Raw genomic sequence first — 27,974 nt, 5'->3', positions numbered from 1 at the left:
GAATCTCCCTGAGCTCATTTCCCACACACTGCTCTTCATCTAATAGATGAAAGTGGGTTTTATAAGCCTGTGGTAAAATCATAGAATTGTTTTAGTGAAAAAATCCCCCAGCACTACCAAGCCCACCACTAAACTGTGTCACCAAGTGCCATATCTTCATGTGTGTTAAATCCCTTCAGGGATGGTGACTCCACCACTGCCAGTGGCACGAACAAATTTTTTCTAACATCCAAACTAAACCTCCCCTGGTACAACTTGAGGCCATTTCCTCTCATCCTATTGCTTGTTCCTTGGGAGAAGAGACCAACCCCCACCTTATTACCTCCTCTTTTCAGGGATTTGTAGAGAACAAGAAGGTCCCCACTGAGCCTCCCATACTCCAGACCCCCTCCTGCACCCTCAGCTGCTCCTCATCAGAATTGTGCTCCAGCTTCTTCCCCAGATCAGTTGCCCTTCTCTGGACACATGCACTGACCTCTTTAAGAAGGATCAGTTGCAAGAATTAGGACTGGTCCTTCCCCTACAGAGAATTTGCTCCACAACAGTCCAAGCCATTCACTGGCCACTGTTTTAATGTGGTTTTCATTATCTCCATGCTTGGGGTAAAGCATCCCTGATCTTGGATCACAAGTGGGTTTTGCAAGCTGCAGAGCACCCAGCAAAAGCTCTGGGCTATGGTGATTGCAGCAAGAGCTTGTGGTGCTGTAGCAGAGCTGGCTAGAACACAAGGGATTTCTATGACTGCTAATTTATGCAGGTTCACAGTAAAGAGAAAACCCCGTGGTGTTCTCATGTCAGACACAAAATTTTAATACGTTAAGCATGCATCTGCAAACCAGATAAACCTAAGCACTTCATCTACCCCTTACTGACTCTGTCTTCCACTTTTGATATGCTAAGTTTGCAGCCTAACCACAGTTATTTCTGAGCTCTGTGAATTAGTCCTCTGTAATAAATTACTGTTGACTGAATAATTACTAAGATTGCATTAACATTAATGCTTGCATTAGCATTAATGCTTAAGACAATACACTCCACATCCCTAATTTCCTCATGGGTGCAGGCATGCATTGCCTTTTACTATGGTTCTTGCACAGCCTCAGGGCAGGGCAGGTGGAGGGCTGCTGCCTGCTGCTGCCTGGGAACCCCTGATCTGTTCCAACTGGCCCCCACCCTGCTCTTATCACTGGGGACAGCTTAGACTGCTCAGTAGCCCAGGCCTGGCATGAGGATGTCCTCTCCAAGCAGGAGATATCTGAATCTTCCCATGACACGAGTTCTTCGCCCTCATCCAAAGCAGCTGCAGATCGCTGCCTGGCCAGATAAATGCTGCCACATGCTTCTCCTGCCCAAGCACCGCCGAGCATCGCTTCCACTCCGTGCTTCCTTCCCCCACTCCGCCGTCGCCCTCTGTGATCTCTGCTGGAGCGATACTTCCCAGCCTGCCCTCGCACATCGCACACGGGCATCCTCGTCTGGGCACAGCCCGACCCGGGCACCCTGCTCACAGCTCCAGAGAGCCGCATGTCCGAGCAGGGCAAGGACTGTGCTTGTTTTAGACACCACCGCGTTTCTGAGTGCTCCCTGAATAATTTCAGAAAACGACAGCGTTGTTCAGATTTCTGAAATGGCTCTGACAGCTATCCACGTATCGGACTGCGGGCAAAGCCAGAGTCACGTGTGGAGCAGGAATAGTACATGGATAGGAGATGGGAATATAAAAAGCTCCTCTCTCGAGGCCAGAGCTGCTACAGGCTCCTGGAGCAGACACTGCTGACCTTGTCTGTTGCCGAGAGTAAACACTGCTGGGAAAAAGCACCGGGCTGCATTAGGGACGAGATTTGAGGGGCTGTGAGAACGTTCAATTCCTAAAATACTGCCCTTGTTTTCCTCTGTGCCAGCGTGTAGGAGGGCTCCCATTATCGACGTCGCTACCTTTCGTGGGATGAGCCGGGAAGAGAGACGCCGCCGGCCCGGCAGCTCCCAGCTGATGGCTCCCTGTTCCAGCTCCCTGCCCATTAACTGTGCTCCTGATGCCCGGCTGTGCTCCGCTCCCGCGGGGGTGGTACGATGCTGTGCCTCCATCTTGCAGCAGCAACACAGGGGATAGCCTGTTTTTTGAAGGGAGGGATTCGGGGCTCGGTGAAGGCTGGGGGCGGCGCAATCATTGCCGCGTTCCCACCAAACGCTGATCTCGCACCGGCAACTGCTGCCGAGACAGCCGCCCGGTCCCGCCGTGCCGGTACCGGCACCACCCGCTCCGCTCATGCTGCGGCTGCCCAGGCAAATAAATGGAAAAAAACCGGACACGCCTCCTAAGGAAAGCTCCGGAGCCGGCGGCGGAGCAGAAGCGGTGCTCGGGGGAAAGCTCCGGGGATGCCCCGGGGAGGCGGGGTCGGGAGAGCCCGAGGCCGGCCGAACTCCTCCCTCCTCCCCTCCGGCCGGGCCCGCCGGGCCGGGACGCGCCGCCTCGCGGGGCCGGGCTGGGCCGGGCCGAGTCGGGCGGGGGCGGAGCCGTCCGCACCGCCTCCGCGGAGCGCGCGGCTCCGGGGAGACCCGCGGAGCTCCGCGCTCGTCATGCGCGACTACGATGAAGCCACCGCCTTCCTGGGCGAATGGGGCCGCTTCCAGCGCCTCGTCTTCTTTCTGCTCAGCGCCAGCATCATTCCCAATGGCTTCAACGGGATGTCGGTCGTGTTCCTGGCCGGCACGCCCGAGCACCGGTGCGTCGTGCCCCGCGGGGCCAACCTGAGCGACGAGTGGCGTAACGCCAGCATCCCGCTGGAGCGGCGGGGCGGGCAGGAGGTGCCGAGCCGCTGCCGCCGCTACCGCCTGGCCGCACTCGCCAACTTCTCGGCGCTGGGGCTGCGACCCGGCTCCGACGTGGAGCTGGAGACGCTGGAGCAGGAGCCGTGCCTGGACGGCTGGGAGTACAGCCGCGATGTCTATCACTCCACCATCATCGCCGAGGTGCGCGGCCGCGGTGACACCCCTACCCCGGGCCGTGCTGTGGCCGGGGCCTCTCATTCTGTCTGGGGGTGGGCGAACAGGGAGCAGGAACCATCGGGTGAAGTGCCTGCGGGAAGGGGTCCGGCTGGGCACGATGCTGCGAGGGATGCGAGTTAAAGGTTAACGATGGAGCTGCGCGCCCTCGCCATTCCAGCTGTGTTTGCCAGCTGGTTTTACTCTGGGACAGATTTGTGTAGAGGGGGAGGCAGAAAATTGAAGCCCAGTAGTTTCCTCCTGCCGCGCGTTGAGCATCCCAGTAAATTTTCTATGTGATGGAATAGCTCGTCCTCAGTGCAGCGCTGAATGGGGACATGGAGACGTTCAGATAAACACACCCCAGTCTGTCCGGGGCTAGAGCAGAATGGACCCTCGCTGGCCCCGCTCCCTGGAATGCCGGTGGCTTCCGCGGCGGTCAGCGCTGGGATTGGCGGGAGGCAGGTGCCGCGGTCACTCCTGCGGGAGCCTGACCTGGCCGCAGCCGGGCTGCCCGCTCGGTCTGTAAGGCTCTGTCTGCAGTGGCATCATCTGTGCAGAGAGTCACGGGGCAGCATCAGCTGTGCCGGGCAATGTAAGCACTTATTTGTCTCTTCTGGCCGTGCCATGGTGTGGAGGCAGAGCCGTGCTGTTCCGTAACGCTGGCACGGAGTGTGCAGCTCCGTTAGAGAAGGAAAATGATTCCTCTGAAGCTGCAGGAGTGCTGTTGCTGTTCTTCGTTGTGTAAGGGGTTTCAGGGAATAACAGGCTCGCCCTCATGGCAGGCAGTGGCAGCTGGCAGGCTCCGCGGTCCTTCAGCCCAGGGCCACCCTCCTCATGCACGGCTCACCCTCGGGAGCGTGAGAGGGAAAGGGTGGGGAACCCTCCTCACGAGTCCCTGTGACTCAGCAGCAACATCTGCCACCAAAAAACATCGGAGGATGGCACAGCCAGGAAAGGTTCTGATGCTGAGGCGAGGAGTCTGTGCCCTGAACACACAGGAGGAGGGTCTGTGCCAGGGGTGTGCAGACGTAGGCTCAGCCACATGCCAGGCAGGAGGTGTCAGCCTCCTGTCACTTGCTCAAAGAGACGTCACTGGCACGTGTGACACTTGCCATTGTGCTGGCTCTCGAGCTCCCTCACAATAGCAGATCAAGGCAGGGGTTCATGGAAGGCTTGCCCTGCTCCTGGCCATGGGCAAACAGAAGCAGCAACCTGGCTGCTGCCCACATAACCCACAGGCTGGCACGGCTGCATGACAGGTGCCTGGTGGCCACCACTGGCACAGACAATGCCACTTCACTGCCAGAGGGAGGTCAGTTTATCCTGGTGTCTCTATGAACTTTTTAGAGTCAGTGCATGCTTTGGGAGAGGCAGTAAATGAAGCAAAAGGAGGAGAAATCTGATTCTTCTTAATGAACAGTAAATAATTTATGTTGGAAGATGCCAGACAAGAGCATTCTGTGCAGTATTTGGATGGGACATAGCTGTGGGGTTTGCCACAGGGCCTGGGGTGTGCCAGACAGGCAATAACACTTTCAGAGATGGAAACCAAGTGCCAGGTTCCCATCTGTAAGCCAGATGGAAAAGAAGGATACTTGTTTTGTTTCAAAATTGTCATGGATATTTGGAAAAAATGCAGAATTTGGTTTCAAAAGAAGGAAAACAGGCACTGATTAAATGCTGGAAAGAGGCAGTTTAGACAAATTTGAGATGCTTATTTTTGTACCCAACATTTTTCTCTGTATTAGGAAAGACAAGCCAGGACAGGCCACCAGAAAGCTCAGTGAAGAAATAGCTTCAGAACTCAATTAAAGAACAGAACTTGATGGTACAGGATTACCATCAAGTAAGATGAAGCTGGAGACTTCATTTGATTCATTCAGTTGCATTTAATCCTGTTATTAAATGCTGCTTGAAGGCAAGTGGGAGATGCCAGCTCAGCACTTGTGTTACTTGGTCTGTGAGGACATGCTAAACCCTGGGACCAGAGAATCCCAGACTGAGTCATTTTGGTGGTGTTAAAATGGAGATGATGGGGAAAAGTGAACGTGTCCACAGGTGATCTTTGGGCCAGGCTGATATAAGAAAGGGGCTGTAAGAGTAATGGTGAGCAAGTGGAAATGTGAGTCATTGTGGGGTCAAGAGTGATTCCTTGGCTGAGATGAAGGGGCTGCAGTTTCCTTTTCCTATTGGCAGGGGCTCCTGGGGTCTGTTACATTGGTGTTCTTTTCTGGAAGTAATCTACTTTTCTTTTACTTCCAGATAATGATGTTCAGATCAAACATGAATTAGAGTCTCAAGGACAAGCACTGATTTTGCCTTTCAGAGTAGGCATTAGGATCCAGTTTGTTCTCCTGAGCCAGGCTGTCACCAGCACTGTTCCTTGGGGACACACTGAGCTGCTCTCCACTACTGGGGCATGGCATGTACCCCAGACACCCCTTTGGGGCCCCTGAAAAGGGCAGAGGGAGTGCCAGAGGCTCTGCTGGGGGTACTGGTCTGTCACCTGTGTCATCCTGTTCAGTCCCTGTCCCAGTCCTGGCCCTTGATCTTAGTGCAGGCAGAAACCAGAAGCTTTTGGGACTGGCAGAGGCAAGAGACTGGATAGGAATTGCAGTGGTTTGAAGGCATCTGAAGGTCTTTTCTGTTATGTTCTGTTCTCTTCTGTTTTTTTCCATCGATGGAGAACAGCCCTGCCCAGCCCTGGAAGCCCACCCTCTGCTCAGGCATGGAGGTGCTTGTGCTTGTCACTTGTGCACTAAGCAGAGCTGGTGTCATTGCTGGACCTGGTACCCAGGGAGCAGGATGGGGCCATCTGTGAATAATTAACACTTCTTGAGTTATTCATGGTCAGCTTTACTCTTGGAAACAAGTTCAGATTTTCCCTGGTTTGCAGCCCCACCCATTTACACAAGGCTCCTCTAGTGTTTTCTCCTCTGATGTGAACGGGCTGTGCTCAGGGGGTTAATTAGCGATTTCTAATTGGCAGGGGGGGCACTTTGGGCAGTCAGGGTACCCTCTCCAGCAATTTCAGTTTTTCAGAAAGCTTGTCCATCTGTAGTGCTCCTACCAGCAGCACTTAGCAGAATTGGCTCTTGCAGTAGCTGGGGACTTGTCAGAGAGGGCTGTAGGGATTTGATGGGAATAACGTGATTTAATAGCAGTGTTCTTGAGCAGCTCCTATTCCTAGCATTCAGACGCCTTGCCTGGAATCTTACATGAACTTTGCTCCCCAGTTTGCTTTGCTAGGGACATTACAGAATTACTTATTTTCTGGTTAATGTATAATTAGCCTAGTAGAGACATTTTGGAAGTTCTAGCTGTAGGCAGTTTTGCTGTGGCTGGTCTGTAGTTCCTGTAGCCATGGAGTGCTTGGTGCTATCTGTGATGGATGCAGCTCTGAGAGAGGGGTCAAACAAGCTGCATTTCACTTTTCCCTACACACTGAAGCACTGGTGAAACCTTACCATGTTGATATGTGGCTGATCACTGTGCATGAGCCTCAGTCAGAGTGAGTGCCTGTGGGGATGGGAAGCTGGAATTTGGGAGATAAGATGTAGCTGTAGGGTAGGGCTGTATTGTTCAGGTACCATATGATATTGGAGCTAAAATAGGTGGATTGTTCACTCAGCAGCTTCAGATATACTCAAAGTCAGATGGATTTGATGTGTTTGTGTGTTTCCTGATCAAATGCAGTGAGTTCCTGTAAACAGTAACACCTCTTTGGACAGCCAGCTGCTGTGTGCTTTTTATACATCCCCCCCAATTGTGAAAGACTAGACCTTCTAGAGTGAATTTTTGCTGGGTATGCAGTATGTTATGGGAAAAAATGGAGCAAACACCTGGATAGGAGGCATTTGGCACCAAGGAGGTAATGCAGTTTCATGGGCAAGTTATTATTTAGCTGGGTTTATTTTACAGCCAACATGCTGTTGGTACCATGGAGACATTTTGAAAACATTGATCCTTAACCTTGAGCAACTCAAGTCTGAAGGTCCGGGAGCAGGTGCTGTGCTAATGCCCCAGAGCAAGGTGCTCAGTACTCAGATAATTGACAATAGTTTGTATGAGCTGCAGATTCTGCCATGCTGGCACTCAACAGTTTTCCCTGAGAGGGGCAAGGAAGGAACAGCAGGATGAGGTAAAAGACTCTGCAGTGCACTTTGAATGCCAGGTTTTTTGTAGCTGAATTTTGCTTTGTTTTAAATACTGGACTTGATTTCTACTGACTTTCTTTACAGAAATCTGTTTTCTTTCACAGGTGAAGCAGATTCCTGCATCTATTTTTCACAACTATCATCCTTGAATGTACCAGAGCCCCACTGACCCACATGCTAACCTCCACCTTCTCAAAACACAGTGCCAATAAGTGCAGGTGTGTGCCCAGACAGGCCCACACTTCACCACCTCTCCCTTCCCAGCAGGGACAAGAAAATACCTTACAGAAAATTCTGCCACAGGGTTCTTCTTGTTCTTAATCAGATTTAAGTCTTGGAGTCACATTTTAGTCCACAAGTCTCCGTGTTCCTTGCCTTGAAGACATGTGTGTTCCTCTGGAAGAGGCATGGGCTGTGTATTTAATCTCAACTTCTTTTTTTGTAGTGTAGCTGGTGTTACTTTGCAGGCTAGGCAAAGGGCAGAGGTACTTGACTTCCCTCTGCTGGCAGAGTCCTTCTGTTCTGTCTGAAAATAGGCATTAATTGCATCTCTTGCCTAAATTGTAGCCCAAAGCAAACTGCATCAAACCACACCGCCTTATTTTGGGGTTTGCCTGCCTGTTCTGCAGCAGCTGTGAAGCTCACCCACCAATCCACTGGTGGTTTGTTTTTGGCAGGGCTTGTGGTGCCATCAGATAGCACCTGGGTGTCTCTGCAACACAAGAATTGCTCTTTGTTGCCTGAAGTTGAGTGAGGAACCTGAGCAGCTCTGATGGCAAGTTTCTGCTCCATCACCAAACCTTTGCCTGTGCTTTTGACCCATCCATTCTCTGAGCAAAGGGTGGCTGCTGGCGCAGGCAATGGCCCTGCTCTCTGATAGCATGGCTAATTATTAAAATTATGCCATACTTTAATCTGTGATCTAACCAGCTTACCATTGTGGTAGAATTATCTGATCTGAGAGTGACATGTTTGAAGCCTCTCCCTAAGTACTGCTGGCAGGCATGCCTTAACCAGGAGATTAGTCACCGGGAGGGGAGCAAGCCTTGGCACAGACATGCTCAGCTGTAACTTCGGTGGACAGAGGCTCATGATGCCATTTTTATTTTTTTTAGACCTTGTCTGAGGTTATGAGTAGTTTTAGGTGGAAGTTTCCACACTGGCTCCTGTCCTAAGTCTGCAGCTACAGCCAGCTGCAGTCATGAGGCTGTGAGTGATGGGTGGCAAGTCAGTGTACAGGTGGTGGGGGGGAACAGAATTTGGTAACACTTCAATGCAAGAAAAGAGATTTCATTCTGTGTGTCTTCTTACGCATGCTTTGTCAGCCCCAGAAGTTATAGAGAGGCAGCAGGTTTTGTGCTGGCATAGGTAAACTGGGAGCTCTCCTTAGCTAGGATGGTTCTTTACCCTTCTCCATTGCTCTGTTTCACTGTTGGAAGCATCTTGGACCATGGGAAGCCAGCTCCAGGGGTCTGGTGGGTACATGATGGGAGGATTGTACTGGAAACAGGTCCAGGACAGCCCCTGAGCTGCACACATGGGCTCCCATCAGGTCTGGCATTGCTGGCCAGAGGCAGTGGGGCTGTGTCAGACAGCTGCTGGTGCTTTGGCCTCATGCAGTTGCCTGGGGAGGCAATCCCTTTCCCTTCTTTTCCTGTGCTTTAAGCAGGGTGTCCAACAGTGACCTTGGCCAAGAGCTGGCTATGGATGGAAGTGTGGGAAACAGAATTCTATTGCATGGAAACGTGTGTGTCTCCAAGCAGCAGCCCCTGTGCTGGATGAGGCTCAGCACAGCACTGGGGCTGTGTCTGAGCACAGGACTTTCTCTTGCAGTGGAACCTGGTGTGTGAGGACGACTGGAAAGCCCCACTGACCGCCTCCCTCTTCTTTGTGGGGGTCCTCATCGGCTCCTTCATCTCAGGGCAGCTCTCAGACAGGTAATGCCATGGGCAGGGCACACCTGGGGCATTTGTTTTCAGAGACAAAAGGAGTGAAATATCCAGTGCTCTGATTTCTGATCTAAATTAGGTAACTGGCCTGGCTTCTTCAAAAATCCCATCCTGGTCTATCCCAGGTGAAGGATTTCTCTCTCTTGGGCTCTTCAGAGCCCAGGGACTGATCTCTACAAGGAGCCCATGTGGCTGCTTTGCAGATTGATGCAGTGGGTTTCCCTTCACAACCCACTTCCCATTTCTTTCTTTATCCAGCCTTTTCAGTAGTTTAAAAGATGCTGGGTTTTGTTGCACGTTAACTGATAATCCCTGATAGAGCTGCAAGATAGGAATTTGCCCTTTGGATGGAATCTCTGCATAGGAGAGATGGTTTGGTGGAAACAGAGTAAGGGCATATAAGAGGAAGGAAAAAAGATAACCTGAAAATGATAGCAATTGTCATAGCATCTCACTAAGTAGATATAAATGTAAAAAAATCATTACAGGCATTTGATAATTGTCTCAACAGTGTTGAGGTTTTGGCCGTACAAGTGTTGAATGCAGAATATACATTCCCTGTGCAAATCTCTGCTCCATTCAGCCCTCAGCCCTGTGTCCATAGCCATATGGTGGGATCTCTGCTCCTGCTCTGACTGCTCTCTGGGACTGAGGATGTCATAAGGTAGCAGTGTTCCTCTGGGTGCTTAGTGGAGGGTTTCAAAACTCACTGGCAGTCTTAATCCTAAAGCCTCCAGCATTAAATTCCATGTGATCTGAATTTAATCTCCTGACTCCTGCCCCAGTGCAGAAGTCAGTTGGTGTTACTGTTTGAAAGGGAGATGAGATAATCACTAAATCCCAGTGGTGCCATTTCCCAGTGGGAGCATTTGAGGAAGTGTGTGTGCCCTGATGGCAGTCCAGCCACTGAGAGCCCAGCTCATGCCTTCCCACATGAGCTTCCTTGGATTATTTGGGGCTTTTGTCAGTAAAGGGTTGTGATCTGAGCCTGTCCCTAAGCAATTTCCCCTGCCTGCCACAGAAGCCTTTCCAAGTGAAGAGTTGCTGCAGGCAGCAGGTGATGCAGCCTGTGCAGCATCTGTGCCCACAGGGAGGAAAACCTGAGCTTGTCCTGCCTCTCCAGGGCCACATGCCATATAATCCTAATGCAGAGAAACAGGTGAGACAAAGGGGACAGTATGTCTGGCAACTCAGACCAGAACCAGTTGACAAAGCTGTTTAGCATACTCAAAGCATAATGGTGTTGCAAAGTATAGGTGCCAGTAGCTTAAAATCCATCATTTCCTAACTTTCCTAACTTTGGCCTGCAGTCTGCATGTGTCTCCCTATTGTACTGTTGCCTGGTCTCCTTAATCTCTCTCTAGTGGCTTTCTGAAGTTTCTGCTCATAGCTTTTCTTCTCTGTTTCTTCTCATGTTCCTCATGGGTCTTGGAAATTTTAATATTTTTTAGTGCGTATGAAAATAAAATTCTTTAAGATGAACAGAACTTCAGGTTGTGCTAAGATGCATGACTTGAGATTGGATATTTGTTCTCCCTTGTGCCCTCTTATATAGCCCCCACCATAAATACATGCTGTTTCAGTAATAATCTTTTTCTTTACCAAAGGTTTGGCAGGAAGAATATCCTTTTTATTACAATGGCTGTGCAGACTGGCTTCAGCTTCCTGCAGATCTTTTCCGCCAGCTGGGAGATGTTCACAGTGCTCTTTCTCATTGTGGGGATGGGACAGATCTCTAACTACGTGGTGGCCTTCATTTTGGGTATGAATACATTTGCATTAGATTAAATGTTTGCTTAATGTACTGTTACCTTTTTTCCCTCTGAACCTGGATCATTTAATTAGACACTGGTAAAATTCCTACTTTAGGCCAGTATGATTTTTTTTCCTCTGTGATTCTTCAAGCCTATACTTTCTGTAGGTTTAGAGAAAAACAAGAGAGCAGGAGGAGTATAAATAAACATCCATTTCATTCCTCTTTGGAGAAGACATTCAAGGCAGTGGTCAGGGTTTAGCAGCAGGTCTGAGATCAGAAGGCATTTGGGTTCATCCCTGCCTCCCTCTTCACCCTTTGCAGAGAGGTCAGTGCATACCTGAGTGCAAAGCCTGGGAGCAAACCAGCAATTTCCAAGCACAATGGGTGTCAGGGGGACCAGAGCAGAGGAGCTGGCTGAGTGCCAAAGCCCCATTGGCTATAAATGCTCTCAGTGTTGAGATCAGTGATAAAGTCCTAAGTTTTAGAAAATAAGTTTTGCTTTCTTTACTATGAGGAGTGTAGGAATAAAGACCCAGCAGCTGCATGGCTACAGTTTCTTCCTGGGGACCCTGCAGGGAACAAGGGACCCCATGGGGAAGGGGACTCCACAAAGGCTCCCACTGGATGCAGGGGTTTCATCCCCCAACTGCATGGGCAGATTATGGGGATGAGTGATGCAGGTCTCAGGGGGGAAATGGGAATTTGCTGTCTTTAAAGTCAGTATAAATATATATTTATGGCTGGTTTTAAACCTCTGGTGTCAACATTACAATTTGTAGATCATAATGTGAGCTAGATTAAAACTGTACATTACTAGTTAATGCTGGTCTTTCCTACCCCATGAGATTTAACAGGGAAAAAACAGTTCAGAAGAGCATAATATGAAGTCAGTGCTATGAAGAGGATACAGCATAGTGTCCCCAAGCAGCCACGAGTCACTGCTGCCTGTGGCAGGGGAGGATTAAGGTCAGGCTGTCAGCAGACAGATCCTTTGTTGCCATCACCATTGTAACTGTTCCTGCCATTGCTGTCACAACTGCCACTGCTCCCACTGTCCTGGTAGTTTAATCCTTGTGTGGAGCTGATGGAGCAGGAGCAAATGGGAAGGCTGGAGGGGACAGCACTGGGTAAAGCTGAAAATCCTTGTGGAAACACATGGGTATTGGGTAGCACAGAGGTGCAGGTTCTGATCAGGCAGGAATTTAGCTGCCAGCTCCCCTGGGAATGTGGGGCACAGCTGGATGTGGGTTGGGATGCTGTCTCAGGGCTCAGCAGAAGCAAAGCTGAAAGGGAAGACCAGGAACACCCCAGTGGACAAATGGCTCTTCTGTTGAGAGAGGGGACTGGGTTTTCCCTGATGCCATTAGGCTTGTTTAATTGGTTAGCTGTCATTTGCTGGCCCTTGCCCCATTGGGCTTTATCTTCTGCCATTCCCCCTCTGTAGAGTTGCCACAGCAGCTGTGGCTCCCAGGGAGCAGAGGGGCAGATCCAGCTGTGGCTCCCAGGGAGCAGAGGTGCAGATCCAGCTGTGGCTCCCAGGGAGCAGAGGGGCAGATCCAGCTGTGGCTCCCAGGGAGCCAGAGGGACAGATTCCTGGGGCACTTGGCAGCAGTGCTGGCCAGTCCCCAGCAGCCTTGAGGCTGGTTCTAAGGGCAGGGTTAATCTAAACTAATTTAAACCTTAGCTTCCTCATTTAAGTGAGCCATCAGCTGCCTGTCATGGGTAAGGAGGGAGATACTGACAGAGGGTGGTCTTTCCCACCCTACATTCCACAGCCAGGTGTCCCCATAAGCACTGTAACTTCTGCCTGTGGCAAGGCAAACCCAGGAGCTTCCAGGAAGCTGCTCGTGATAGAGGTACTGAATAGGAGAACATACCCATAAAAAGAAAAGTAACTCCTATAGAAAGCCCATCCTGCTGGAGATGCTTCCCTTGTTTCATCCAAGAGCAGGCAGGGCTGAGCTGTGCTTGCCAGGGCAGCAGTGACACCTGCACCTACAAAGGCCCCGTTGATCCTGGCTGTGCTGCAGCCCTGGCACCCTCCACCCCTGAGAGCCTTGGGTCTTTTCCCAAGTTCAGCACAGGTTTCCCCTGTCACTCAAACTCTCAACATCCAAACCTCTGTTGCCTCCCCATGTGTAGCTCAGACCCTGTTTCAGCATCCTTAGCCACCCAGGCTCATGCTGCCCTTTGCACTGTTGCCCACCTTCATGGAAATAGTTCCCCCTGAGCTGTTGGTGAACTTCTGTAGTCAAAAGTAGAGTTTTTTCAGACATGCTGTGAAATTTCTCTCATAGCTTTAGTCTCAGTTGTTCTCTGTGCTCAAAACTGTTGTGTTCAGGTTCTGGGACTGCAAAATGCTGCAGAGGTTTGTGAAGACATGATGGTATTGGCCAAAAGCTGTTACTCCATGGCTAGGAGAATGAGGGAAGATGAAAGACATCATCTGGTACTGTCTTTGGAGACACAAATTATAATGTAACATTTAACAGGCTTAAAACAATGTTTCAAGTATCAGACCTCTCCCAAGAAAGTCCCTCCAAACAAGAGCAAGTTGAGAGGAAGATGGTAACATTGATCCACACACACTCATTTTAGCCCAGCAAATTCTTATTTTCATGTTTTTTTACTGTGACTTTATTCAGTTACTCCAGGTTTCTGAAATGGCAATTCATGTAACTATCAAATAGGAGGGTTTTCCAGTCTTGGGTATTTTTTTCCATTTTCTCTGCAATAATAAATGTTGGAGTTCTTGCCATGATACACAACCAAGTACACTCTGCACACTTTGTGATGCTCAGTTTTCTCAGTGTGGTTTGTGTTTCAATTGAGTCCAGATCAAACTGTGGCAGTTATGGCCCTTGCAGTGCTCCTGATGTGAAGGAGAGCTCTGCAGACCAGGGGCTGAGAGCTCAAGAAGTGAGGTAGACTTGGGGGCTTCACTGGATTCTGCTAAGGAGTGGCTGGGTGTTTTATTATAAAAGAATTTAGGTGCTGTAGAAGGCTTAGAACTGTCTGAGTTTTCATGACTTGATATTGGGTTGCTGCATGGTGCAATGGCTGTAGGATGCTTTCCCTGACTGCTGCCTGGCTACTGGAACAGTCACATTACTAGAGGATGGCATCTTCTCTGGTTCTGTCCTTCAGCCCCTGATGTGCCCATCCAACATTCCAACCTTCCTTCTGTTCCCAAAAATAGGTGGGAAATTTGTTTCCACCTCACCTGACTGTAAATTCACATCCTTCCATCCCATGCCAGTCTGCTGTGCTCAGACCTTTGCTCTTTCAGAAGTGCCCAGCAGTGAATTAATCATCAATCCAGATGGGTTAAGTGGGGGAGCAGGATGAGTGTGTGGGGAAGGCTCCTGGAAGTCTGCCAGCCATCCCCCATGCCTGTCCTTATCTTGTCTGCCAATGCAATAATCAAAGCAAACAGAAGTAGCTTCTTTATCTGAAGGTTCCCAATACTCCCAGCAGCTTTTCTGTACAGGTGTGTCTGTGCTGTGCTGCTCTTTTCTAAGATTGTTTCTAAGATTGTTTAGCTTTTTTTTTTTTTTTTTTTTTTTTGTAAATGCAATAAAGTATTTAGTCAAGCTTGAACACAAAGAGTTAAAATGCTAATCCAACCTCCCTTGTTTTAAACAGGCACAGAAATTCTTGGCAAAACAGTTCGTATTCTATTCTCTACATTAGGAGTTTGCATATTTTTTGCGATTGGCTACATGTTGCTGCCACTGTTTGCTTACTTCATCAGAGACTGGCGGATGCTGCTGCTGGCGCTCACTGTCCCGGGGCTGTTCTGCATCCCGCTCTGGTGGTGAGTCCATGCCGGGGCCACGCTTCCACCTCCCCTCCCGCCTGATGCTCTTTGTGCTGGGTCGTGGCAGAGGGTCCGGGAGGAGGGGCACTCTTCTACTCACCGAGTGAGAAGGCTCTGCCTTGAGGGGCGTTTTATGTTTGGGGTTTCTTGCCAATTTTAAGTCGAGTAACTACCTAGAGAGCCTGGTTGGTGCTGTGTACTTGAAGCCCTGCTCTTTCTAGCTGGACAGAAGCACTGAAGAAGGGCAGATAGCCCTCTCTGTTTGCTGCCTTGGGCATCTGCTGTTTTCTAAAGGGACAGGTGTTTGAAAATAGGAAAGAAAAAGCAAGGTATCACTCACACTCTTAAGTTAAGAATAATTCACAACAGGAAGAGTTCTTTCATATCATTCAGGGAACTCTTTTCTTTTTGCTATCTTGAAAAAGTAAGTGAGCAATTAGGATCTTTATAACAGTTGAATGATTTAGACACACTCTTCTATAGTCTAAAACACCTCCTGCATGTCCCAGTCTTGTTAGAAGTATCTGCTGATGGTTAGTTGGGGTTTTTTTTTAACCTCAGTCTTCAAACCAAACCTTTAAAATGGTTTTCAGCTCCACTTCTGCTGTCATTGGGTTTTAAAGACAGTCTGATTCTGTTTAAGGGTCAGTTTGCTTATTTCACTTGAAGCATTTCAAATTCCTTCATCACAGCAGCATTTCCCGCTGCACCACCAAGCAGCTGTTCTCTGGGGAGGCTGGTTCTGGGTGGGAGCCTCTCAGATGTCTGCTATAAAAAAGGCACTGTGAGGCACAGGAAAATTGTCCCCAAGGCATGGCTTCAGAGTCCTGCTTTGAAATCCATGGGCTGGGAATTCCCAGGCCTTTTAAAAGCTTACACTTAAAAGTGCCAAAAACTTCCTCTGATGGCACTTTGGGGCCTGTGTGAGGGTAGATGGGGATCAAGGTGCCCTGGCAAAGCTCTGCCAAGGCAGGTTGGTGTTAGCTGGCATTTTGGCATGTGAACCCACTGCTTCCACGGGCCATGTGACTTGCACATCCCTCTTGCTCTTTCACTCATTTCCCTTCCAAATTCTCCAGAAGGTTCCTTGCATTATCTCTGCAGTCTTAAGGTCCTCAGCTTTCCCAGTAAGAAAAGCAGTGGAGGCAGCTCATCTTACAGAAAGTCCCATTAATGATTAATGATCAGATATAAATCATTTGATGTTTGTAATTATTGACCTGGCTTTGAGTCAGTCTTTGGGGCTCATCAGAAAATGAGTGCCTGACCGGCTTTTTTCCAAGGAGAGGTAAAAGTGCTGCTGAATAAAGGGAGCAAGATAGCATCTGTTAATACCAAAGGATTTAGTTAAGGAATAGCATCTGTTAATACCTAAGGATTTAGTTAAGGAAAGTTAAAGTTTTCTGTCCTGTGCTTGGTGTTAATTCATTCAACATGTGCCTGTAATTGATTAGAAAATGTCATCAACTCTGCAAGGGGACACTGCCCCTGCCCTCTGCCTGGGAGAATCTGCCTCAGACTTGTGGTAACATGGTGAGGTTTGTATATAAAATTCCTATGACACAGAACCTTTAAATACATGCTGTGCATATTTAAAGCATTTCCACATTGTGTGCAGTTTCCTAAGAATATTTTTTATTCACACTGGCTAAGCTACCCCCATCCTTTCTGTCTATCTGGTGACATCTGGTGGACATCAATTATTCCTTAAAAAACAACCACTGAGGACAAAGCATCTACTTTAGCATGACAATAGGTTCCATGTATTTGAATTACATTGCCCACATGCTTCTGTGCTGGCTGTCTCCTGCTGCAAGCAATCTGTGAGATCCAAGTGTAACTCCTAGGACAATAAATATGTTATTTACAACTTGTTACTTTTGGGCAAGCATTGAATCATTTCTTCTGAAACTTATTATAGGATCATTCCTGAGTCTCCTCGGTGGCTGATCTCCCAGGGAAGATATAAGGAGGCAGAAGCTATTATCCAAAAGGCTGCAAAAATGAATGGCATTCCAGCCCCAGCTGTGCTTTTTGACACTGCAGAGGTATGTTCCATACATCCTGGTGCTTCACCTGGCTGGCACTTCCCCGTTTGGCTGGTTGACTTGTTGGGAAGTGCCAGCAGAGCTGGTTTGCACCGGCAGCTCTCAGGCTGGCAGTGACTGTTGGCCTGTGGTAAGTGCTGGGTTAGTAAAGTGATCAAAGAGATCAAAGTGACAACCCAGAGGGAGGTTTTATTTGTTTGCTTCTCACAGTAAAATTCTCTTCCTCAGCAGTGTTTTATTGTGGTTTTCAAAGCAATGGTGACCCAGATTGCTTCATCCTTTGGGCACTGCAAAGACCCAAGGAGAATGTGTTTGTGCCCATTTCATTTTGGTGCATTAGTAGCAGTTTGCAGTTTAGCAAGAGCCCTTTGGAAGGGTCTGTGTGGGGGACCCTGAATCAGCACCCGCACGAGCTGGCTCTGTGTGGAGCCTGAGGGACTCCTCAGGTTGCCCAAACCAGCCAAAGCACCTGAGTGCTACAACGGGACTTGAAAACCATGATGTGAGTGAAGACAGGGAAGAACATCAAGCTCTTCTTCAAAACTGTGGTTTTTCTGTATTTCATATCTACTGGTATTGTATTTCATATCTGTTGGTTAAAAGAAGAAAGTCTGGTGAAACCTGGCAGCCCAGCAAGCCGGGAAGCAGCACAGCCACAGCGGGATGGTTGGTTCCTGTGCTCATCTCCCCCTCTACTGGCTCTGCCCTCACTGGAGCTCCTCACAGAGGCACATTTTTCCTGTGCAAAGACTCCTCCAGCCCTGCCTCAACAATGACCGTGTGTCTGTAGGTCGGATCTTCCTCTGCTGCCTTATACTGCCACCCTCCTTTTGTGGCAGGGAGAGCAGAAAGCAAAGCACTGTGCACTCCTCTGCAGTGTCTGCCAGACAAAGATGCTGTGAGTTACCCCTCCCCTGGGCAGAATCTGTCACTCAACTGTCACGTTTATATTTTGGCTGAAGATTTCTTTCCCAAGTGGAAGTTTTAGTGTGAATTGAAGTGTATGTTCCAATTATGGGAAGCTCATTCTACACCAGCCATGGAAAAGCACTTCCCTTACTTCACAGCCAGGCCTCAGATGTCTTTCAAACTGGAGATGACTTTTTTGGATTGCAGCATTTTATCATTCCTGCATATTTTCTTAAAACAAGGAGGCACTCACCTGCTTCATGGAAATTTTGTGTGCCAAAGTGTCTGTCCAAAAAAGCCTGAGGAAGATATCTGCATGCTATGTCTCATGTTGGAAGTATTTTTCAAACATTAATAGAAAGACACTCCTTGGAAACCATCATCTATTCCTAGGAAAGGCATCTCCTGGATAGTGCTGTAGGGAGAAGCAGGGTGGTTTGTGCTTTGGGCCTGGGGGAAACCTGGCCACAAGTTCTGGCTTTGCCCTAGCAAGGGCGAAGTGTGCAGGCAGAAAGGCACCCTAATTGCCACTCAGAGGATTCCTGCTTGCAGCCTCAAACTAGACCCTCTATCTCCAGTCTGAGGTGGTGGATGCTCCTATGATGTGCCCTGGCCACCTCACCAACCTTTCTCATCTGTTCCTCTCCCTGCCAGGCAGCAAAACTGGCTGATTTCCTACATTAATTTCCCATCACTACTGAATGTTTGAGAGAGTAGAATGGACAGTGCAGAGAATGGACAGAACAATGCCTCTGGTACTGAGGTTACTTCAGGAAGTACTATGTGAGATCCTTAAGGAAACGTTAACTCATCTGCCTGGTCAGCTGATTCTCCTTTCTAATGAATCTTCGTGGTGCAGTGGAAACTCCCATGAGTACAGCTGAGTGCAAAGACAAGCTCTGTCTAAGGACTGTGCTCCCTGGTGCAGAAGTGGCCCTTGGGCTGACCACTTATCCCCTGATAGTCCTAACTCCGTAACTGCCTGGACTGTGGGTAGCAGAGGTTGTTATGCTCTTAGGTGTGTGGGAATTTTTTTGGTTTTGTTTTCCTTTTTCCTTCAGATGCAGGATTCGAAGCCCCAGCAGCAGCAGAAGGCTATCCTTCTGGACCTATTTCGAACCCGAAACATTGCAACTATTACTATTATGTCATTACTTTTGTGGTAAGGAAATGTGAATTCCTAAAGTACCCAGGCAATAGAACAGTTCCTGATTTGAGGGCACATGCCACAGGTTTAGATAAAAAGTCTGAGCCTCGGAGCTGAGCCCCAGTGGTCCTTGGCTGGTACATGGCCCTCAGTGTCCTCACAACCACACTGCAGTATTACACAAGAATATGGAGACAGTAGTCTTGACTCAGGTGTAAAATAGTTAGAAAACTATATGTAACAACTTCTGTATTTTTAAGTATGTTGCTTTTTTTTTTTTTTTAATGCTCCCCATCTCCGTAATCTCTATTTGAAGAGAAATGTTTTTCTTGAAGCAAAGGCAGCAACTCAGTAACATAATAAGAGCCAGACCTGTGGCCAGCATTTTTGTTCTGTTCTGTACTGTGCCCATCTCAGTGAGATCCTGGTCCCTGCCTGGGCAGCCATGAGAAATGAGGACCCAATAATGCTCTATAGACAAACCAGAACTCTTTTCTGTCCATATTCACTCCAGCAGAAAGGAACTGGCTAGCACATTTGGTAAGGCACTGCTGAGATCTGAAACATGAACATCCAGCTCTCTGTGAAGATTAAATAAGATATGATGGAACTGCTGAGGGTGGGAAATCCTGACACTAGCTTCAAGTAGGAATGCAGTTGGCTTGGGAAGCTTGCAAGACTTTCATTGTGTCTTTGAGTCCATTGCAGTGAAAAGCCTTTGTAAACAACTTTCACAAAGCTTTTTACTTGGTGTAGGGTATGCAGGAAGGACAGAGAAATCTGAGGTGTCTTCAAGCTGCTGTGGATGTGATCACTGAATGGGATGACAGAATTAGAAAGAGGGGGTTGCCTCTGAGACGTTTTTAAGCCACAATGCCTGTGGCGGTGCTTTGCGGCATCCTATTTTTGTAACGACATCTGAGGCAACACTGGAGGCGTCCAGATACTGCTGTTTCTGGAATAACTTGGTTTTATTGCTTTCCTCAGGTTTTTCACATCAGTTGGTTACTTTGGCCTATCCCTCAGCACTCCAGACTGGCATGGAGATGCCTATCTCAACTGTTTCCTCTCAGCTGTTATTGAAGTTCCAGCGTATGTGATCGCCTGGCTTCTCCTCCGCTCCTTCCCACGGCGCTACTCCTTATCTGGCACCTTGTTTTTAGGGGGAAGTGTTGTCCTCTTCATTCAGCTGGTTCCTGCAGGTACAAAATTAAACATTTGTATATGAAACATTCAAAATATGTTATGGTACTGTATACTTGTACCACAAAATTACTGGAAACCAGGATCAAATTTAGAATTGGAGGTCAAGTTTCTGCTGATCCCTTGCAGCCTTAGGTTTTTTTCTTTTGCATTTGTATATGCTGAGTCACACTCGACTCTCATTTATTGTGTCAAATTACTGAGCTTTATATAGTTCAGGGGGAACCAAGTTCTAAAATGAAAGCCAAAAGTGTACTGTGATTTATCTGGTTGTGCTTCCAGGCTATAAAAACCTGCATCCAGATTTCCCTGTGTGTAAATCTCCACAGGATTTTGTGAAAAAAGGGTGGGTTCAAGCTTGTAGTTTATTCCTGTGTAATACAGTTTTGTTCCATTTCAAGAATGCTGGTTTTGGTTGAAGTCAACAAAAATCTGACAAATACAAAATAACCTGAGCATCTACATTAAGCTTAGTCAGGAGTTTGGAGTCATCTAGGGATGGGATTAACACTTTGTATCATTAAAAAACCCTTAAGCACCCTTTTGGAAAAACACAGCAAGACAGTCTTTTGGATGTAGAAGTAATACAGGTAATAAGCACAAGGTGTTGTTTATTCACCTTGATTTTATTTTTTCTCCTCCAGAACTTAATGTCCTCTCTGTTGGACTGGTGATGCTTGGGAAGTTTGGCATCACAGCTGCATTTTCAATGCTTTATGTCTACGACGTGGAGCTGTACCCAACGCTGGTGCGGAACATGGCAGTGGGAGCGACTTCCACGGCCTCCAGGCTGGGCAGCATCATTGCTCCTTACTTCGTTTACCTGGGTGAGATCTCCTGCTTCCTGCCTTGCACCACACAACTGCCACAACAGAGAAGTTGTCTGGGCTTCTGCAGTGCAGGCTCAGCGTTAAGTCCCTTCACTTGCTGGCTTTTCAGTTCCTTCTCTCAGCTCGTGTGTGAGTTCACATGGTAGAAATTAAGTGGAGCTCCCTGGGCTTCACAGAAGGATCAGGCAATTCATTCCTTTAGGGACCATTCATGCATCCCTGAAGTGGGTTAGAGCTGGTCCAACACAATGATGATGTTTATAAACTGTGCAAGCAGAGTGGCTGAAATGATAACCACATCTCAGGGTGCCAGTTAGTTACTCAGGAGAATGTGACAAGAAGTGGTCTTGCAAGTAAGGAAATGTAGCAGTAGGAAATTCATTGCATGGTACTGTCCCTGTGCATCCTGAGATGGGTATGTTGGCAGGTGGGAATCCAAACATTCCCAGGATTTGTGCTCTCTAAAGTAATACATGGAAAACATATAGGTTAAGTAGCATGAAAGTGTATTTACTTGAAGTGTTTTTTTATTTTTTTTTTTAGTTTCCAAGCCAGTCATCTCAGCATTCATTCATTTTGCTTTTTCTCATTGCTCAATATTTCTGTAAGCAGAATTATTAATTTCCTCATAGGCTTTTTTTGACACTCAATGCCATCACATTCTGAGTGCTGCACATATATTAACTGACAAATATTTTTTTGTTTGGTTTGGTTTGTTTTTTTTAAATACATAAAATACATGTTCTTCATGTTGCAGACAGTAAGAGTGTTAGGGGACTAAGGGTGAGAGTATCTGTGAATACTGACTGTTCAGTCTGGGGTGCTCAATCTCCTGTTTCTTTCATTCACACATGATTTATTTCCTTCTGCCATCACTGGACCCATGTCAAGCTCTCTCTGCCCCTAATGAGTGTTGCTTCCTGCTGAGATCTTTGATTCAACATGAGCTTCGCTTTGCTGGCTCTGACAAAACATTGCTGCTGTACTGCTGAGGGGTTCCTGCTGATTCTCCATGCCAGGAAAGTGGAGAGGAGATTACTATCTGTAACTAATCAGTGTTCACTCACCTCTGCAATCCAGTGTAACTGGAACACTCTGTACCAAAAATGATGAAAATACCTTGTCTTAGTTTCATACTTGTACAGTGCAAATGTGAAGTAAAAGGGTCAGCAGGACTGTGACTCTCCTTAAGGTCTTCAGTCTCCATTGCAGCACTGAGAGAGAAATGTAGACAAAATAACATTTTTGCTGATTGCTTTTTGTGGGTTTTTTTCCTCCCAGGTATCCATAGGCTCAGTCTTTAAAAAAATCATGTTCCAGACATCAAAATAGTTTCCTAAACTTTAAGAGGTTTGAGGAGAAACTTGTCAGCTGCTGCTATTTGCTACAGCTAAATTAGGACCTTGCAGTTCATCCAGCTCAAAAACACAGAGGAGATCAGATCACAAACTTCAGCTCTGTGAGACATACCCAGAGGTCCTCTCTTTAATCTGAGTTTATTCCATACATTATAAAGTATATTGCTCTATCCCAGCTATAAAATAAAGCTGTCAAGTCCAGTTTGATAATTTCTCTTTCTCCAATACTTTAATTCCTAGCTAATCCTTTTTCTGAAAGACCTTTTCATTGCTGTGCTGTTGTGACTTGAGGATCTTGCATCCTGCCTAAACAGTTGTGTGCCAGCTTGAGGCTGCTGGCAGAGGCTGCTGCCTTCAAGTCCAAAATAATTCTCTGAGTAGAGTAAGGTCAGAGCCTTAAGTGTGTCTTGGGAAGCCTGATGTTTTCTCCCTTTGCAGCAAGGAAGGCTTTAAAGCAGTTCTCCATAAATGAGCTGTTAGTCTGGAACTGACCTGTTCAGCTGACTTGGTCTCTTCCCTTCTTTTGCATCAGCCCAGCAGGGTACATGATCTCAGGCAGTGATTAGTGCTTCACTGCTTACAAGCAATTGTATTCCCTCATATTGTATTATTTAACAGAGGATTTGGTTCTTGATGACAGTGTGGTACTGAAGGCTCCAGCAGACCTATTGCCCTGCAAAGATGTTGATTATCCCAGTTGAAAATAAATAAATAAAAAGTTGAAAATATAAAAATATAAATACCCAACCAAACAAAAAACCCTAAAGAAAAAAATTACCCAAACTTTTGGCTGCAACACAAATGTGGGGATTGAAATTATGGTAGGTGTGGCCATCCAAGAGCACATGTTGAAGCTTTAAAATTGAAAAGTCCCTTTGCTGGCAGGTAATAGATGTAATTCAGCTTTGGATTCACCTTTGATATTGATGAATCTCTCAGCTAATTATTCCAATTAATTCTGCATTACAGCAATGTCTGAAATATAAACTTTACATGTGAGTTTATCAGTTGTGAACATTACGTACTGTTGGAATGTTCTGTGTTCTGCCAGGTGCCTATGACAGATTCCTACCCTATATCCTGATGGGGAGCCTGACTGTGCTGATTGGGATCCTGACCCTGTTTCTCCCAGAGAGCTTTGGCAATCCACTGCCTGAGAGCTTTGAGCAGATGCTGAAGGTGAAATGGTAAGGCAGCTTTCATTCATCCCACGCTGCACAGGAGTTTAGAACACAGTCCCTTTTCACAATCAGAAAACATGTTTCTTCAGGTCCACTGCAAAACTTCAAAGCTCTCAAAGTGCCCTTCAGATTGTTTTCTTTGGGTTTGTTAATTTGACAGACAATGACACCATACAATTTCTCCAGAATGTCTAAACCTGAGAGCTGATGTGTGCTGGCAAAGCAAGGCTGACCTTCACAGCACCTTGAGGCTCTTGCTTCAGATGTCCAGACATTTTCCATCCTATTATATAATTTACTCTCCTTAACTCTTTATTTAAACTATTCATTTAAACTATTTATTTAGTAGGATTATATGCATTATGAGACCCTTCATTCTTCCAGTGTCTAAGTTCTTTAGGTACTATTCTAAATTAAACACAGGATTTCAAAATTCTAGCCTCTTCTTGGGCAGCTAGAGACAGGCCAAGACAGCTTTTCCTCAGGTTTATATGACTTAGCTGTAAGCAATGACAGTTCTCATGTCCCACCATCATTGCTCTTTAGGGTACACCGAGCAAATATTTCTGCTCAAATCCATGCACATCCACTACAGTGTGAGAAAAATTCTTAGACCAGCAGAGGGAAACTGAATTAACCAAAGAGCAGCTGCATAGACCCCATTCAGCTCAGTGAGAACTGGTATTGGAACAGAATTTGGCCCTGTAAGCAATAATAGCTTGAAAAAGGTAGAATTCCCTTTATCTAATTCTTGGTCAGCATAAGGAGCTGTCATTATGCTCTCAGAAAAAGAAAAATTGCTAGGCCTTTCCTTGAGAAAGGGCATGTTGCTCTTTATTACAATTACTTCTTAGATGTCTCACATGTGGCTTTTCAGCTTTGTAGTTGACAAACTGTAGCTAGAAATCCTAGAAACAAACCAGATTCCCCTCAGAGGTTTCTTGGATGAACAGCCTGAAGTAACTGAATTATAGTTGCTGAAGGATGTTCAAACTCCAAATGTTGTTTGCTGCACTGCTGCTGCCATCCAGCAAGGCCCACTGTACAGAACATTATATTTCATTTCATGTTTATATTAGCAGTGTAACATGGTTATTGTAGTAGTGCTTGTAGGAGAGGGAAGTGTCTGATGATACCCTGGAAAATGTTCTGAATCTTTTACTTGCTTTCAGTTTCAGAAATGAGCAACAACCCACTGTCACTAGGAGTTCCAAGGAGAGTCCTAAAAGTCGGGTAACACCTTTGTGAAGAAAGACACACCTCTCAGAGGGGCTGAAAGAAGAACAAAATCATCTCAAAATGCATTTGCTGCCAGAGGAAAATGAACAAAACCCAACAGCTACTGCACCATAGTTGTTATCCCCTGTGCTGCTGTCCCCAAATTACATGGTATACTGACCAGATGCTGTCTGCTCCTGCAGGACCCTTATTCTGTCATTCAGTGTCCTGGTCCCTGCTGTTTGTCAGCAGACACAGCCCCTGCTGAAAAATGGGGGCCTGTCTGTGCTGAACACAAGTCAAGGAGTAAGCTGGAAGTGAGCCTTAGAAATAACATGGCAGTGACTCTAGGCAGTCAGGTACTTGATAAAAGCTGCTGAAAGGGGAAAAAATAATAGCAAACCTAATGCTGGTGTTTATTCTCACTTTGTGTGTTGACTGGAGGAAGGGGAGCTGAGTATCTGCCTTTCAAAACCCAAAAGAAAGATCCTGGCCTCCTTTGAAATCTGTGACCAAAGCCCATAGACTAAGTGGAGTCAAAATTCATTTGTAGCAGAGCAGACACAGACTTCCCTGTAAGGACATGGGTTTTAAACATACCATCAGAGTGGCTTTAGAATTCACTTGCTTTTCCCAGGACCTGGGATCCCCCTGTTCCTGTAAAAGCTGCTGCTCTTTCATAAAGCCTGAGCGCACCCTAAACCCTCAGCTTTGTGAATCTTCAGTGTCTTTGGGGAGGGGGGAAAATCTTGAGCACTGAGAAAGGACTATAATTTGCTGACTTTCTGGTGGGTCACACCCACTTTCAACAGAAAAGTGAGCTGCAGCAAGTCCATGATCCTGTCCCAACGTGCCATGGTAGCATGTAGCTTTCAGGTTTTTTGTGGTATATGGGCATAAGCAGTTTTTTAGCTCTCTTGGGTTGTTGTTTTTTCTTTTTCCCAGAGTACTTAATTTCTTCTTCGAATATCTACCATTTTGTTCTGCACCTTCAGAGAACACTCACTGCAGTTTCAAAAGCTTTCACAAAACCTTTGTAGGATTTACAAACTTAAAGGCAATTCGATGCTAACAAAAATCTGATTTTCTGTACTGGATATGTTCACCTGCAGCTATTAGAAGTTCAAAAGGACTAATTTGGGACCACAGGGGGTTTTATTAAAAAAAAGAAAAAAAAACCAACTCAAACAACAACAAAACCAGGATTTTTCAAATCCTACAGATTATGTATGATTGGCGTTTTTTTTAAGTTCAGCAAAACTAGATTGGATGAAGATAAATGTAGAGTTCAGAGTTGTGCTACTACTGTTTTATGAACACTACATTGTTTGAAGAGTGTGATTCCTCTTATTTTTGTATTTATTTGCTGTATGTGCACTTCTTGGTCACCTAAAGTCTGTCAGACCTGGTAGACTGATTTGTATCCTTTATAAATAACAATTAGCCCTGATTCACCTTCTGTAAGGGCTAACAAAAGCACAATGTCTCATCTCTCATGCATGAGTTCAGGGTAGGCTGTCTTGTTCTGGCTCCTGGCACAAGAATGAGGCTCTCTCTGAAGTTCAAGCACAAATATTAAGCTTCATGAACAAATGCAAGGAACTTGTGCAATTAACTCAAGCTGCTTTTGGGAGTTGAAATACTATTTTTAATTTCCTGCAGTTATGCTTTTGCCATAAATGTAACATGGCATAAGAGAACCTGTGACTCCTGATCTTCTCATCCCTTCTCAATCAATTTCTCTAATAACAGCAGTATTTGATCTTGCTTTTACTTTTACAGAGTTAATCTAAAGATGTACTGTTTGGATGTAACTGAATTTCTCAAGAAAGCCTTTTTATCAGTATAGGACAGGTTTGAGGACTTGAGCTAAATATAGGTGGTCATATTTTTATGAAGATTGTTATTTTGAGACTTATTTTATGTGACTGTAGGCGTGGGTATTTCTAAAAGGTAAATATTTTTGTACTCTTGAACTTTTCAGTATCTTAAAACAAGTTTTTCCTTTTTTAAATAAGAAAAAGTATAGTGTTTTTTAAAATACCATGTTTTAACCAGTCTCATTTTTCTTACTTGAACATTGATCTTGAGCTAGCATCACACTTCAGTATTTTTTGCAGCAGATTTAATAATCTTTCAGGGGAGTGGAATGTCTTTCTTAAAATTTTGTGATGTTGTTATAAGGCCTTAAGGAGTCTGAGCATAGTGGAAATGAGGGAATCCCAGCTGGATTGTTCTCACTGACACAGGGGTCATCACCCCGTGCCTCATCTGTAACCTCTGTCACCTTTACTGGGGTCTCTCTGTGCAACCTTGGATCCTCTGCTGACTTGCTGGATCTGCTAATAATTGTATGAAGCTGTAGTAATTGTCAGTCATTGCCCTCTGTCTTCACTGCAATAAAAACGTGCACTGACATTGTTTCAACCTGCTTCATGTGTGGATTCTATTTGAAGAGCAAGTCTCTGAACTTAAACACTTGGTGCCAAGAATTTTAAATAAGTAAATAATAAAATGTATTTAGACTGGATCAGGCTAAATACATTTTATTATTTACTAGGCTAAAAAAAATTCCTGAAATAAGCTCTTTCACCATTTAAGTTCTTCCACACAGGAAAATTATGATGGTGTGGTACAGTTTATCTGCCTTTCAGGTGCGTATCCCTGGAAGCTGACTGGCCAGGCTCAAGGATGATTTTGTGATTCAGCTCCTATTATATAATTCATTTTCTACCTTTGAGAATTTTCACAGCTGTGTGATTCCAGCCTGGGATAAAAGATCACTGTAAATACAAGTGTTCAAAAAATGCTATAAAAGGTACACCATTTTTTTTAATCAGTTAGAAGTGGGGAAAAATATCAGCCATGAAAAGCCACTTGAAAATGTGAATTAGCCTTATGAAGAGCAGGACCAAATTTCTGCAGTGATACAATTCAGCTTTTGAACTGATGTCTATGGGACTCTCTGACCTTCCTGCCAGTGCCACTAGGTAGAGCTGGGATTTTGGGCCTAAGGTTAGAATATTATTTATTAAATTTATTATTTGTCAAACATGTAGTACGCATTGCCTGAGAAAATAGTGTCAGGGTCAGGAAAGTTTTTTTACAGCTTTAGCTGAGCCTGCTGAAGGGACAAAGGCAGCTGTGGGAAGGTGCTACAGAGTGACATGAGGAACCCTTTAGCTCCTGAAATTGCAGCAACAGCCACAGCCCTGCTTTGATGAGCAGAACACTCCATGAAGGCTCCTGGCTCATCCATGTCACTGACCCCAAACAAGGTTTTTTGGAAGACCCCCAGGCAGGTTCACATGTGTGCCTTGGGGCTGCAGGCAGCCCAGTCACCATTCGGTGGGAAGGGGCTGCCCGGGGGTGCTGGAGTCCAGGTCCCTGGAGGTGTTTAAGGCAAGACTGGA

At 46.4% G+C, this 27,974-nt stretch overlaps 1 protein-coding gene across 2 annotated transcripts; it reads left to right on the top strand.

Annotated features, from left to right (window-relative positions):
* Nucleotides 1-1,243: 1,243 nt before the first annotated feature.
* LOC103825119 (solute carrier family 22 member 4-like) lies at nt 1,244-26,992 on the top strand. Of its 2 annotated transcripts, none has more exons than XM_050979723.1 (10): nt 1,244-2,970; nt 8,976-9,079; nt 10,699-10,853; nt 14,541-14,664; nt 16,589-16,715; nt 18,686-18,786; nt 19,759-19,973; nt 20,619-20,801; nt 23,214-23,349; nt 24,516-26,992. In XM_050979723.1, exons 1-10 carry the CDS (start codon nt 2,377-2,379, stop codon nt 24,589-24,591), a joined length of 1,815 nt encoding a protein of 604 aa, XP_050835680.1. In that variant the 5' UTR covers nt 1,244-2,376; the 3' UTR covers nt 24,592-26,992. The 2 variants fall into 2 exon arrangements, with proteins under 2 accessions (XP_050835680.1, XP_009098660.3); XM_009100412.4 differs by having other exon boundaries at nt 1,249-2,970; nt 14,493-14,664.
* Nucleotides 26,993-27,974: the final 982 nt, after the last annotated feature.

The sequence above is a fragment of the Serinus canaria genome, chromosome 13, assembly GCF_022539315.1.
Source record: "Serinus canaria isolate serCan28SL12 chromosome 13, serCan2020, whole genome shotgun sequence".
NCBI classification, from domain to species: domain Eukaryota; kingdom Metazoa; phylum Chordata; class Aves; order Passeriformes; family Fringillidae; genus Serinus; species Serinus canaria.
Note: the sequence above shows the minus strand (reverse complement) of the source record. Positions and strands in the feature narration are given on the sequence as shown.